The sequence below is a fragment of the Suillus paluster genome (assembly GCF_016628075.1).
Source record: "Suillus paluster strain FC165 chromosome Unknown EDB91scaffold_71, whole genome shotgun sequence".
Lineage (NCBI taxonomy): Eukaryota > Fungi > Basidiomycota > Agaricomycetes > Boletales > Suillaceae > Suillus > Suillus paluster.
In genome coordinates, this window is record NW_024537631.1 from 67,851 (window position 1) to 82,534 (window position 14,684).

The 14,684-nt window shown below is 45.5% G+C and overlaps 2 protein-coding genes across 2 annotated transcripts; both read right to left on the bottom strand.

The window, feature by feature from the left end:
* Window positions 1–3,776: 3,776 nt before the first annotated feature.
* Window positions 3,777–4,160, bottom strand: EDB91DRAFT_1252654 (uncharacterized protein; the record flags this gene model as incomplete). The annotated part of the gene is made up of 1 exon (XM_041323533.1): window positions 3,777–4,160. The coding sequence occupies one exon, from the start codon at window positions 4,158–4,160 to the stop codon at window positions 3,777–3,779; it is 384 nt and encodes a 127-aa protein (XP_041173001.1).
* A 6,702-nt stretch (window positions 4,161–10,862) lies between these two features.
* On the bottom strand, window positions 10,863–12,697 carry EDB91DRAFT_1252655 (uncharacterized protein; the record flags this gene model as incomplete). The annotated part of the gene is made up of 5 exons (XM_041323534.1): window positions 10,863–11,528; window positions 11,589–11,717; window positions 11,766–12,029; window positions 12,096–12,458; window positions 12,518–12,697. The coding sequence occupies 5 exons, from the start codon at window positions 12,695–12,697 to the stop codon at window positions 10,863–10,865; spliced, it is 1,602 nt and encodes a 533-aa protein (XP_041173002.1).
* Between the last annotated feature and the right edge of the window lie 1,987 nt (window positions 12,698–14,684).

The window sequence follows — 14,684 nt, forward strand, 5'->3', positions numbered from 1 at the left end:
TGGTTGTAATGACTGGGCAGGTGTAGTGGTCAGTGCATCTGTGTCACTATTAGGTACAGGTAACTGATTAGATGGGGTATTAGTGTGAGATGAGATATTATGTACATTCAATGAGGGTGGTACAGTTTGTACGTGTGGGATATTACTACTACTGGCATTTATTGAATCAATATGTACTGATGGTGGTAAGGGGTGATTGAAAATGGTGGCTGATGGAAATCAAATGGCAGATGGTAAACACGGGAGTGGTAAGGGGCAATAAGTAGTAAAGTTCAGAATTTGATGGAATGTGCTACTGTGCAGTAGCATTATGCAGTTGCTACTGTAATTGTGGATTGCCTGTACCTGCTCCAATAGTGGTTTCCCGACTAGCATGCACCACAATCCTCCACTGGGGAAGACCTCGAAGGACGTGTGTATATTGATTGGTCCCTAGGAAATCATCCCTGACTATACACCTGTTGACTGTACTAAGGAGCTGTCAGCCATGTGAAGTGTTCTAAATAATGGACTTAGCAGGGATAGCCTTCGTGCAACTCATTGGTAGGCTGCAGTATTGATGGCATTAATCATGGTGCCATTATCAACAATAGCTAGAATCCGTATTTTCTCTCCTCGAGGTCCATGTAGATGTGGTACTGTTAAAAAAGGGTTGCTGGTTTGTGTTTGGATTGACTTGCCCGATGCATCTACCACATAGACATCAGTGATGGGATTACTAGATATAGAGGAATGTACAACTGGTACCATATTTGACAGCAGGTTTTTGGATGATGTCACTATGTCCGTAGTTGGAGAAAGAAGAGAGTCTATAGATAAGAGCATGCTGGCTGACAGCGCGTCAGTTTGTGAGGTAACAGAAGAGGGTTTGGAAAGCATAGGATGGATGTTTGTATTATGTACAGTACTGGGCACTTGTGATGCCGCTTGAGATGTATGAAGCAAGGAAGGGTTTGATAACAATGTGGATGGAAGGTTGGTTGGCGGACTCAATACTTGTGGGACTACTGCTGGTCTGGTGCTGGCAGTGGTCCCCCATAATTTTCCAACACCTATTTGTATCCTGGTTCAAGAGTTCCTGTTAAGACCATGCTCAGGGGTAAGATGGAGTCTGAGGGGCTTGGCTTCAGCTCGTATGCTGCGCCCTTTACCCAAGTACATGCCCCTAATTTCGGATTGTAGTCCAACTCAAGTTCTACAAGCTCCGACAGGACATCGGAGCAGAGGTCCTCTGAAGGAGGACCAACGGACTACTAGATAAGCATGGGAACATCGGGCGGAGATTGGCCCGCCCTACAGGGGAGAGTCAGAGGGCTACTGCAGTTGGAGCTAACAGTAGGAACAGAGCGGAGGAGACTGCTCAGACAAAGTCCGACACAGGATGGAAATACAGAGGAGAGAGGTACAGGAGTATTAGCCACACGTCCGATGCGCAGGAAAGGGGGCGGAGGCACAGGAAGTTGGACGAGCAGAGAAGGCAGCCGACCTAGGGAGTCAATCCCCTAGGCCGGCAAACAGGAGTTGACTTGGGTTGAGCCTAAGTTAAAGGACAGAAGAGCAGGGCTTAGGAAAGGTAATATTCAGACTGAGTATCTACAAACAGATGTACATATGTTTATATACTCTAAGTAAGTAGCATAGCATAGCAGAAGGCTATGTGCTGAGTGTACAGGATTACAAGAGAGATGACTGAGACATACAAGAAAGAGGCTCTGTCATATACCTGATCCAACCGCTCTGATACTAATGTCCGCTCCACTTTCCAACCCCTCCGCCCCATTCATCCTCCACTCCATCCTATCACAAGTCTGCATTCCGCCCTACACTTCCACTCAACCACTCAACCGGTCCCCTTCCATAACCTCTCCATTCAACTGGAGTTCTTTCCCCTTTTAGATATTGCCTTCCCTATTGGTACATAGACCCTTACTTCTGGATCACCGGTAATTCCTATTACCACTCGATCGCTGATCCGACGTGTACATATTGATATCCGCCCCAACTTATGTCTTCGCCTATGTAAAATACTTACAAACTATATCCTTGGTATATAGCCTTACTGCATAGTTATCCTGATCACTGCCTCATACATAGTAGTATATAACATATCATGTACTTAGATATTTTTCCTTAGTCTTAATATTACTTGTCTTCTCGCAGTTACATCTTGTGAGAATTCTCAGTAGGACCTTGCCTCCTCTGGACACAAGTCTCAACTTGTTGTCACCTCCAACCCTCCGCTCCGACTTAGAGCTGTGCTCTAAGTCTTTCCCTTATTACCCCTGCCCCTATCAATATCCTCCTATCACCCCTTTTCCTATCCTCTGCATTATCCTCCGCCATCTTCGCTTCTATCAAAATATCTCCCTGGTTCCCATCCACCCTCTGCATTGTTCCCCACCTTCTCCGCTCTGCTCCTAGTCAGTCCGCTGCTAGCAGCTCTTACTCCCCGACCCTCAAAGTGGACCCAAGCAGTCCACTTGTCCTACCATCAGACAACATCAGACCCACTCCAAATTCGGGGCACATACTCGGCTAAGGGCGCAGCGCAAGAGCTGAAGCCAAGCCCTGACCCCTCTGCCTCTTGAGCCAGCATGGTACCTAACAGGCTCAGAGAATAGTATGTACGCGACAGATCAATAATCACTTGGGTATGGGATTACCGGTGATCCGAAAGGAGGAACTATGATACTAAATGGAGATAGGACCAGTTGAGTGGTTCCTAGTCTAGGAGTGGACCAGCATAGGGAATTCCCCCACTGTAGGCATAAAACCCCATCCTTTCTGGATTGTCTCACATCAGTTCTGCGTATTCCGCACATTCCGCATTTCCCGCGCATTGTCCGATGGGTTCCACTTTCCCGTGCATCCTTCGGAACCCACCCACACTATCTGATATTCCCATGCATCATCAGACAACCTTCACATGTCCTGTCCCCATCCTTCCAGGTCCATTGGTACGCTGTATCTCTCTTCCCGTTGCTTCTAACGTTATCCAGATCACACTGACACATGCCCTTATGGCACAGACCCCTATTCTGGAGTATTGCACCCATGTGCACTGCCTGCCTTCACTTCCGCTTCCTGAGAAGTTTACTACCTGTACCTCAGTGTTCCTTGAAAATAATGTTCCCTATAAGTAGTGGTACTCAGGGCTTGGGTGTTTTTATCAAATCCCATCTTTTACCTTCCAACTTTTCTCCGACTTTTCCTTCACCTTACTAGAGGACTGCTTTGACTTATGCCCACTGTCAATCTAACCTTGTGATATACTTCTGTTGACTTGATCAGCAAGTTCTGACGAATCTGTACATTCTGCAATTTATCTGTTTGAGTCCCGCTTCATTCTGCTTCATTCTGCTTGAGTTCTGCTTGTTCCACTTGAGTTCTGCTTGTTCTGCTTGTTCCGCATTTTTGCGGATTCTCATCCTACCTGCGGTAGGGTTGATTAGGGTCACTTAGACAGAGATTAGCACTCCCCAGTAGCAATCCCCTTTAGGGTCGAACATGCTTGTTCTCAAGTGAGGCAGCAGGCAGCAAAGACCCAACTGTGTAGTAGATCAATTTCTCACTGCTGCACTTGTTGTACCCACACCGGTGAGGTGGTCAGGCGGACTAATAGTCAGGCAGGGCAATACGAGCGGAACTAAAGGAACCGAGTGGGTCGGAAAAGCGGAGGGAGTAGGATCGGGCAGACCGATAGGGCGGAGGAGCAGAACCCCAGATATGGTCAGATGGAAAGGGAATAGGGGTAGTGTCAGAGGAGCAGATTGGAGTCAGGTGGAGGTAGCAGGGCTATTCCTGCTGAGATGCACTTTGTGCATTGTTGGGGAAGGAGGAATGAAGCGGACGGGGAAACAGAGGGTCGGACCAGCAATAGGGATGCTCACAGGTGGTGTTGGAGGTGCTCGGATCTGGTATATGACAGTTCCCCATGCATCATTCTGGTCTCCCCAGTTGTGCTCATCCTGTGAAGCGATGGCATATACTGGCGTTGGCTGGGGATTCCCGTATGCTTGGTGGTATGGATAGTTCATTGGCATGACATATTGTACAGGGGTAGGATATGGGAAGCATGCTGCTTGTTGTGGTGCTGCGCGTTGCAGTAATCCGGCCATCTGTTGGCGCCACCTAGTCTCCTGTGGCCGCAAAGGATTCATTGTCGTACATTGAGAGCTGAGGTGAGTTGGCTCTGCAACTATCCCACAGATGTAACATTCTCCCAAGCTGAGTACTGCTGTTCCAGGTCATAGTGGGTAAGGCCGATATAGGGATGGTGTTTCCCAGGACCCCAAACCCTTGAGACGCCTGAACTCTACCTCCTGTTACTCTCTGCACTGCTTTCCTAACCTCTATGCCTTCCTTGCTCTAGTCCCTGTGTTCTCCTCCCGCTATCTCCTCTCTGCATGACCCCTGCAGTGTGCACCCCACTACATCGCACCATTCCTATCCTCCCCAATCATAAACATCACCTTGTGGTACATTATCACAATCAAGTTTTTCTTGACCATAACCTACCTTTTGATGCCGCTTCAGCATCCGGTCTCCAGGGCAAAGTTGCCAATGCCACCCTGTCTGGGCATTTTTTGAAAAGTGTGACAATAAACATTGTTGCATCTTTTGCCAGTAAGTTTTTGAGCTGTGCTCTCATATACCAGATCCGACCACTTCTGATATCATTCACATCCACTCCACCTGACCCTAATATTCCCCTTTCCCTTTTCTTCCACTCTGCTTGTTCCCCGCCCCAGCATGTCTGATCGACTACCTCATTTGCTTACCTTCCACATATATTCCATTCAACTGGATCCCCTTCCCCATTTAGGTACATACTTCCCCTTTCAGTACATAGCTCTCCTTCTCAGATTACCAGTTATTCCTATAGCCATCCAATTACTGATCCATTGCATATATATTGATATCCACTCCAACTCTTATGTTTTCCTCTGTAATCATACTTACTAACTGTACACTTATCACATGGCCTTATGTTATGTATTACTGATCACTTCCTCTTTACCTAGAGTATATAACATATTCTTTACTTAGCTTGTATTTCCTCAGTCTTAATATTACTTGTCTTCTCCAGTTTCTACTGTGGGAATTCTCTGTAGGTGTCATATACCTGATTCAGCCACTCCCAATACCATTCATAGATGTCCCTACTATTGGTCCAACCCCCTGTTTCCCTGTCTGCTCCATCCCCCCTTCTCCAACAATGCACGAAGTGCATCTCAGCAGGACTAGCCCTGCTACCTCTGCCCAACTCCGCTCCGCTCCTCTGACAGTACCCCTATTTCCTCTGACACCATATCCCTACCCTCCGACCCTATCTGGAGCTCCGCTCCTCCGCTCCATTGGTCTGACTGATCCTACTCCCTCCACCATCTCTGCTTTCCGACCCATTCGGTTCCTGCAGTTTCTCTCGTATCACCTCACTATTAGTCCGCCCGACCACTGTGGGTGAGGAAAATAGACTCTGGGGTGATTCAGATGTCTAACAAGGGTGCAAGACTAATACTCATCCCGAGGGGATTGCTACTGGGTAGTGGGTCCTCAAGTAAGTGTGAGGAAAGCAAAGACTAGACTCTGTCTAGTGACCCGAAGGGTTCCGGTCCTTACTAGGACTGGGAACACAAAGATGCGGAAGGTACGTGACGAGCGGAACACAGCACATGACGAGCGGAACTAACACGCAACAAGTGGAACTATGCGGAACTAACGGGACTAATGCAGAACAAACAGAACAAATGGGGAACAAACAGAACAAATGGGGAACAAACAGAACTAATGGAGGGAAAGGAAACTACGAGCCTGCAGGAGGATGATTGGGCAAAGTTGGACCAGGCTTGTGTCTGGTACTTGCTCCAAGTCGTTGGATCCGATGTCGATCGTTTCGAGCAGAACTCACAGAGGCAGGAATGTTGTGATGAGATCAGGAATAGATTTGGGAAGATATTTTAAACAGTGAGTGGAGTGCTGGGAAGTACTCTGTAAGTGGAAGTGGAGTCGAGTCTATCAGAAGGTAAAAAACTAAGATCCCATCTATTGCTACCTATATAGGAAGGGGTTCCGAAATGTGCTATGCTACAACTGGGTGAGGCTGTGAGATAAGCAACTGGTCCCAAGTAGTGGAAGGATCCATATAAGTATCGTAACACATATGAAATGAGATAGGAACATGTTAGTAACACAGGGAACGTAGCTAGTACTCACCAGTGAGGATGGAAGGACAGGGACAGGACAGAGGAGGATGTTCTGAAGGCTAAAGGGATATGATGCACGTGGTACACAATTGTTCTGCTGGGTTCTGCTTGGTTCCGTGTAGCGGACGGGTCGGGTAAGACGCAGATGGGTAGTGGAATGGTAGTGGAATGCATGGGAAGATGGTGGTAAGGCTTGGGAATTATATGGGATACGGGCCTACAGTGGGGACGTTCCCCACACCACCTCACCGGTCCACTCCTAGACTAGGTACCACTCAACTGGTCCTATCTCCATTTAGTATCATAGTTCCTCCTTTCAGATCATCGGTCATTCCTATACCGGAGTGATTACTGATCCATCGTGTACATACTGTTCTCCGAGCCTTTTCTTGTATGTCTCAGTCATCTCTCTTGTAATCCTGTACACTCAGCACATAGCCTTCTGCTATGCTATGCTACTTACTTAGAGTATATAAACATATGTACATCTGTCTGTAGATACTCAGTCTGAATATTACCTTTTCTAAGCCCTGCTCTCATCCTTGTTCTTGGGCAAACCCCTTGACAACTCCTGTTTGCCAGCCTAGGGGATTGACTCCCTAGGTCGGCCACCTCCTCCGCTCATCCAACTTCCCATGCCTCTGCCGCCCTTCCCACACATTGGACGTGTGACTAGTACTCTCATACCTCTGTCCTCTGTGTTTCCATTCTGCTTCAGACTTCATCCAAGCAGTCTCCTCCGCTCCGCTCCTACTGTTAACTCCGTCTGCAGTAGCCCCCCAACTCTCCCCTGTTGGGCGGACCAACCTCCACCCAATGTTCCCATGCTTATCTAGTAGTCCGTCAGCCCTCCTTCGGAGGACCTCCACTTTGATATACTGTTGGAGCTCATAGAACTTGAGTCGGACTACAATCCGAAATTAGGGGCACGTACTCGGGTAAGGGGCACAGCATACGAGCTGAAGCCAAGCCCCTCAGACTCAGCCTTACCCCTGAGCACAGTCTTAACAGTAGGACTTTGCTCAACTCTGGACACAAGTTTCACCTTGTTATCACCTCCACTCATCTGCTCCAACTTAGAGCCATGCTCTAAATCTCTACCTCTATTCCCCTCTGTCCAATAAACCCTACCTCCAAACCCCTCTAATTCCTTCCACCTCTGACTTACTTCCTTCACCTCATCTGCCCGCTTACTAGTTGGACCACCACTAGAAGCCTTTACTTTCCTGACCCTCAAGCAGACCAAAGTGGTCCTCTCATCCTATCATTGGACAACATTGGTCCTGCTCCAAATTTGGGGCATATACTTGGCTAAGGGCACAGCACAAGAGCTGAAGCCAAGCCCCAACCCCTCTGCTTCTCCGTCCAAGCATGGTACCTAACATATGCATGATTTTGTTCTGATTTGTTATTAGACACTAAGTGGCTCTGAATCAATGAAAATAACCAGTCAAGTATGGTCTCAACACAGGAACTGGAGTCCTGCAGAGGCGTCTTTATGATGTGCATGCTGACATGTAGATTGTGGCTTGTGATCAATTTTAGATCCCTATCAATGCAAGAGGAGCTCAAGGAGTGGTAATGCAGTATCAAGCTTGTCATGCTGATGCCATAAGTCCAACTGTAGGACATTCCACTGCTGCTCGCTCATTCTCCCATGAAGCATTTGTTAATGCACTCATCAAACTTTGTTGGGGATGACCTTGTAAGTTTACAAGTGAAGTTTTCCAATTTTTTTAACATCTATCATATAGTCATTCAATCTCATCAAGAGCCCATGCTTACAAGCTGTCTGAGTCTGACATTCCTCACCAAACGACATTATGAAATCAGTTATCAGAGGTCTTTGAAGATTATCTGGACAAGCTTCATGATGAAATGAAGGTATTCTGCTCTCTACTAGTGAATGCTAAGTCTCATAACCTGTCATTGCAGGACTCATCAGGAAAAATCTTGTGCACAACCAATATATGGTCCAATATTAATTTGGCACCATTCATGGCTGTGATTGCACACTGGATACAATGAATCATCAAATCTGCATTATCAGGTCCAAAAAGTGAACTCGAACCTCAAGCTAACCTTATTGGATTCCATCAAATTCCAGGCCATCATGATGGCAAGCATCTTGCACAGACATTCTTGCATGTATTGAAACAGCTTGAGATTACTGAGATGGTAGGCTAATATGTGTCTGTACCTGACTCAGAGTTGCGAACAACTGACACTTTGATCTAGCTTGGTTGGGTGACAGTTGATAATGCTTCAAATAATGACACATTTCTTAGTATCCTCAAAAATGAGCTTCATCATTGGGGTGTCAACTTCAACAAGAACTCACATCATATCTGGTATACTGTGTTCCAAATATGTACTAATTTGATCCTTACTGTTCTACTAGGTGCTTTCTCCATATTGTTAACCATGTGTGCAAGGCAGTGTTACAGGAAATTACAAACATGGATCATGCACAGAGTGATGCAGCTGAATATGTACCCAATATGCCATCATCATGAGACTTTACGAGTGCAATCAAGTGTGATCCCATTGTGACAGTTTGCATAATTGTTCGTGTTGTGAGTCACTGCTTAGCTTACATGTTTCAGAATCATGCATCTGATGGTTTATAGACAAGGGCATCAGGACTTTGACAAGAGTGCTTTTCTGACATCATCAAGGCTACTGAGCAGATGAAACTTCAACTGCTACATGATGTCGACATTTGGTGGTCATCAACATTATTGATGATCAAGCATGCTATACTATTACATGTAGTATGTTATCTGTGTATTGGACATTTCTGAGCTAAAGTTGAATTTCCAGGCCATTGATCGGTTCCTCAACAGCCATGACTTCCCAGAGCTCAAGAAATATAAGCTCAATGAGGTGGAATGGTAGGCCCTGAATGTTTTCAAGGATATTCTCAGTGTATGTTGTGGTTTTAAGTTCTTGTAATGTTATTGAAAGTGCCACTGCCATGTAGGTTCCACATGCTTTTCAGCAGAAGCTCTGGTCTGAGAAGACACCAACATTATGTGATGCTATTCCATCATTTGAAGCCATGAGTTGAGTCTGGTGACAACAAGTAGAAAAATATCCTGACCGTGCAGCTATCATCAAACCTGGACTTGAGAAGCTTGAAATATACCGTACTCATACATCTACCATAGTACCAGCCTATGTTCTAGCAATGAGTAAGTCCTTGATGATACTACCTAGATGCAAAATTTAACATATTGTCAACAGTTATCAACCCTGCCATGAAGTTGAACTGGTTCTTGACTCATGCCCCACACCAGATGCAGTGGGTGAAGAATCTCCTGCTCACCAAGGCACATATTTTTTGATTTAATATTTGAGGTTACTGATTCTCATATTAGCTTTGAGCCTACTGTATGACAACATCAGAACACAATGCTGTCACTGACAAATTAACTACTAACTTGGATGCATTTTGGGCTGATACTGTCCTTGGTATGTCAATTTTCTGTCAGCCAGTAGTGAAATGTCACAGTGTAGAAGCCAAAGTTGATGCATACTTGCTTGACTCTGAAATTGGCACAAGTAGCTTGAGTTACTGGCAGGTAGGTTTGAGTTTTGGCTTCTATTGTGTCATCATTTAATTTCAAGTATCAGGAGAATGAGTCTCACTACCTGGCATTATTTTCTCTTGCCATGGATGTTCTTCCCATACAAGGCTCAGCAGTACCCTGTGAGTGTGTGTTTTCATCAGCCAAGGAGACAATTAAGATGCATCACAACCAAATAAATCACAAAATGATGGAAGCACTGCAAATCTTGAAGTTTTCATTCAGGCATGGACATGAACTCAATTTTACAGCATGGATGGATAAGGACACAGAGATCCAGGAGATTAAGCAGCTGATTGATGAAGAACTTCTTGTTCCAGATGATATTTCAGCTTTTATTGATTCTCTGCTCATTGAAGACCACTTTCATAATGTCAATTAGTTGTACTATGTGAAATTTTCTTTTCTGATGATGAGCTGCAGTTGACCCATGAATCAAACCAAACTTGAGCCAAACCAATCAAAACCTACTTCAAGCTGCATACTTATAAACCACAGGGCTTGTGAACTAATCAGAACCGAGCTGAGCTGAGCCAAGCTGTTGGCAACACTAAGTGTGATGCAATTACCGCTTTTGGGCGATAAAATAATATTGTATGTAAATAGCTTATGTCAGAAATTTCCTAATCGGGTTTCATTGCCTTGTAACGTGTTGCAATGATCCAATGACAAGCCGAGGTCCCAATAGGTTGCAATAAAAGAGTGTGACATTACATTTATGTTACAATTCACGTTACAATATTGAGTTTGCGTCACAATGGTGATTCCAATCAGGTTTTCAACCAAGTTCGCAATATTGACCGTCGGCTGCAACTGTCCAAGCTGATTTTGTGGTACCTTGAGATCTAGATCTCAAGGTTTATCCAAATAACCTAACTGGGTCTCAACAATGTTGGAATACATACAGGCAGGTTTCAATTTAATTCAAATATCATTGAGACCAAGTAAATTAGCAGTCTGTAGGTGGCGGTCCTTAATACTACTTCTTCTGGGTTCGTCTTAGTCGGCTGGTCCGCTCACCTGCTGGTCCACTAGATACAGGCGCCAGCATCCCCACCTTCCTTCCTCAGCCCTGACAACCAGAAGATGGGGCTGTCGCTACCACCGGTACATCATTGGGTACTCCAGGAACTTCTGAATCAACAGTGGTCACTGGAGGTCCAGGGACTTCAGAGGCTGCAGTGGCAGCAGCTGCACCTGCAGACACCACAGGTGGCCCAGGGGCTGGAATAGCCAGCAAGAGGGTTGCAGAATTGAGAGCAGTGGTAGTATTTGCAGGGGCAAGCACCAGGATGGCTGGTGCTGAGGGAATAACAACTGGTGTTGAAGGAACAACGACCGGTGCTGAAGGAACAACGACCAGTGCTAAAGGAGTGATTGTGGGTGTAATGGGGGTGACCAATCCAGAAATGTCATTGATGGGATTGTCATTGGTAGTCGTTGGTCCAGGAAAGTCATTGGATTCCTTCTGCCCTGCATTTGCAATGGCCAAACACATCAGATCAGAGGTAAAATCTTCACCTTCGGTGTCGGACATTGTGACATTGGAAGTTGAGGATGATTGCCAGACGTGGGCGTCGATCCTTTTGCGGATTGCACAAATACGAGGCTGATCCCAAAGGGTGACCCACAGCTGCTTGTAGGCCATAAACATGGCAGCATATGGTAGCCGAGACTTTGCGCCAACTCCAGCTTTCATGAATGAAGTGTCAGGAGAAAGGATGAAGATCAACTAAAGAATAATAGTTAGATGCTGATCCAGAGGACCAATCATAGCAGAAATAGAACTCACTGTGACCCAACCCCATGCAAGAAGACCGGGAGTACAGGACATTGTGCCCCATTTTCGAGCATTGCACTTAGCGCATGGCCAGCCAGAAATGTCTAGTGAATTCTTTCCAAACATCACAATCCTAATCGCCTATGTAGATCCATTAGCATGAGAACAGAGTGAAGCTTATAAAATTACCTTCACAAGTGGTTCCCAGTTACCAAAAACTGTGGACATTGTGGGGTCCATCTCTTGATTTGTGAAAAGGACGGGCGGAAACTTCAACGGTGAGGAGCGACCACCAGCAGTACCTGATCCAAGCATCTTCTGGATCTCAGGAATGGTATCCCGCTTCATGAAACTCAGGTCAAAGTATGATGAATCCAGACCAAAGATACGCCCTGCCATAAAGCGTAGTTTGCCAATCTCACTGGAGCGTCCACCTTGAAGATGCTGCTCTAGCTGCAATATTTAAATTACATATCAATCAGTGTTTGGTCGGATAATGAAATATATAAACTAACATACCAATGATTGAAAATGAGAAGTAGGTATGAAACGATGGAGATGATCTGGTAGAAGTGAATATACCTCTGTCACAAGACAAAGTTCTTCGGCACCCTTGCTTGCATAGCGACTAGCAGATGTGATGATGGGCGAAGGGTTTGGCACGGGCAATCTGAGAACGCGGTGCTCAGGTGGGAACATCTCAGCAATAACACCATATTTGCGAGCAAAGGTCGAGATTTCAATGTCAAAGGCCTTCAGCTTGTCAGGAACTTGCGCACTCGAATGTCTACATTGATTGGATGCTAAGACTTTGTTCTTCTTTCCCAGAGTCCAATTGTTATTCTTGAGAGACTGGTTTTCAAGTTGCAGGCACTGAATGATCTTGAGATGCACGAAGTTAGAGTTACTAAATCAGAGTGAGCGAAGTAAAGCATTGTTACCTCCATGTCTCCATCCTGCACAGAAGCCGATGACTGAGTGGTGGTTGATGAGATCCCCACCACAAACGATGACAGTATGTCTGATTCCGATGCATCATCATACTCTAACTCGGACTCCGAATCATGGTGCACAATGGGACGCTGAGGCATCACAACAACTTGTATGGTCAAGTAAAACATGGTGCGAAAAATAATGATGGACCCACCATAAATTTATAGTCAATCTTGGCCGTGCAACTTGGACCGAACACGATGAAAGAAAACACGAGGGAAATTACATCATGAATAATAGCCTTGACATTTAATTGAAATCAGCATGCAGGTGAATGACAATACAACATGAGGCAACTTACCTGTGTGGCACTGTCTAGTGTTGATGGCCAAGAAGTATTGAAGAGCTGGCATTGAAATTTAAATTCAAAGACCTTAGATCATGTCGTAGAGTGAATAAAAAGGTGTTTCAAAGCATGCGAGGAATGTAAATCACCTGAAATTTCCTTCTCAGAGGAAAGGTGTTGGGTAAAATTATTGGCAGGAGCTGCTCTCGACGTAATAAGGGAGATCACACAGCGTCGGCCAGGCGTCCAATTTAAACAATGAACATGTTACAGTTATTAACAGTAGGCAGTCTAATAAGTGGCAATCCAGACTCACCTGCACTTGCTTGACATCCATCAAATTGTGCTTGAGTCGTGGTCCCAATTGGCTTCAGACTAAGATTCAGAAGTTGCAACTTGGTTGCAACAGTAAACTCAATCAACGAACTTAGCGAGAAACGCGATTAAATGCTGACATAATTACATTGACAATCCATTGAAACACATCTGAACGTCAGTTTCAGAAAATTAGAGGTATTTATATTAGCGTAGGGACCGTGCATAATTCAAAATACATAAAATTAGAATACCCCTTGAGCCAGCTCAACCCTGAGCCGAATTTCCAGTGCCTGGGCCTGCAACCATTCCCCTGTCCATTGAAGAATGATAGGGAAATCAGGGTTGGACTTTGCAATATTGATGACCTGCCTGATACCATCTACCGAGCCCGGCTTGAACAACGCTACCGGAGACCAGCCTTCCTCAATCCATCTGAATCAATGATCTCTGCTGCTTTCTCAGTGCTGGGAATGCAGACAGTATCACCTAGTGTGACAACACGCACACCGCAACCTTCAAGATTACGAGCTATGAGAGGCCCAATGCCATTCAGGCCACCAGGACCAAAGTCAATGACGTGTGTTGTGGTCTCAGGGAAACCAGTGGCAAGCGTCCAGTGAATGGGTGACATAAAGATCTGGTCACATAATGAACGCATGATAGATGTCTCCAAAGTATGCATATCAGAGTCTACAACCATCAGGTCAGCCAGAAACACATTTTAAAGTGACTATATGTGCACCATATTTGGTGTTGAATACCGGAATACCCACACCTGCAAACCTCTCCTCCATGCGCCTCAACCAATTGCCTGTCAAGTTCCTCATATGTCTGAATCATGTCACCCAAATTGAGGGTAACACTCAGACCATCCTTCTTCCAACTGAACCATGGTCTAGGCTTTGCAAAGTCTGCATTCAACTTGCTGACGGTCTCTGCCTTGCACTCAGCGATTTGCTAAGGGCCGACAGCGCTTCTCGATGCTCGAAGTGCACAATTAAAGATCTGGTAATGTTCATCAGGTCCTTGACTGAATCTCGAGCACGGATATTGGGTATTACCTGACATGAGGTGGGTATGGACCCTCTGAATCTGAATCAATGAGTTAGTAACAGGCGCTTAGACTGTGCATCATGAGATAGAAGAAAACTGTAATAGTAATAAGAAATGAATCAAGTTGCCCTAATAATGAGGCCCGAAGTTGCTAATAGTCGAAGGCAGGTCCAGGGAAATAAGGGAGTCAGAAGTAAGAGTCCAATTTAATCACTGGCTGCGGATGTCCTGCATTCGAAGGAACATATCTGTATCAACAGTGTCAACAACTAAAAACTCGTCAGGTCTGCTGGCATCCTCTACTATCACACAACCCCAAACAATTGAGTGAACTGAGAAAAACTCTGCAGAAGCCCTAGGCTTTCTCTTAACGCACCAAAACTGAAAGTCTTTGTCCTTTCATGAACGAACGCCAACCAGTCGATCATATGGGAGAACGAGCATGACAGGATATTGAA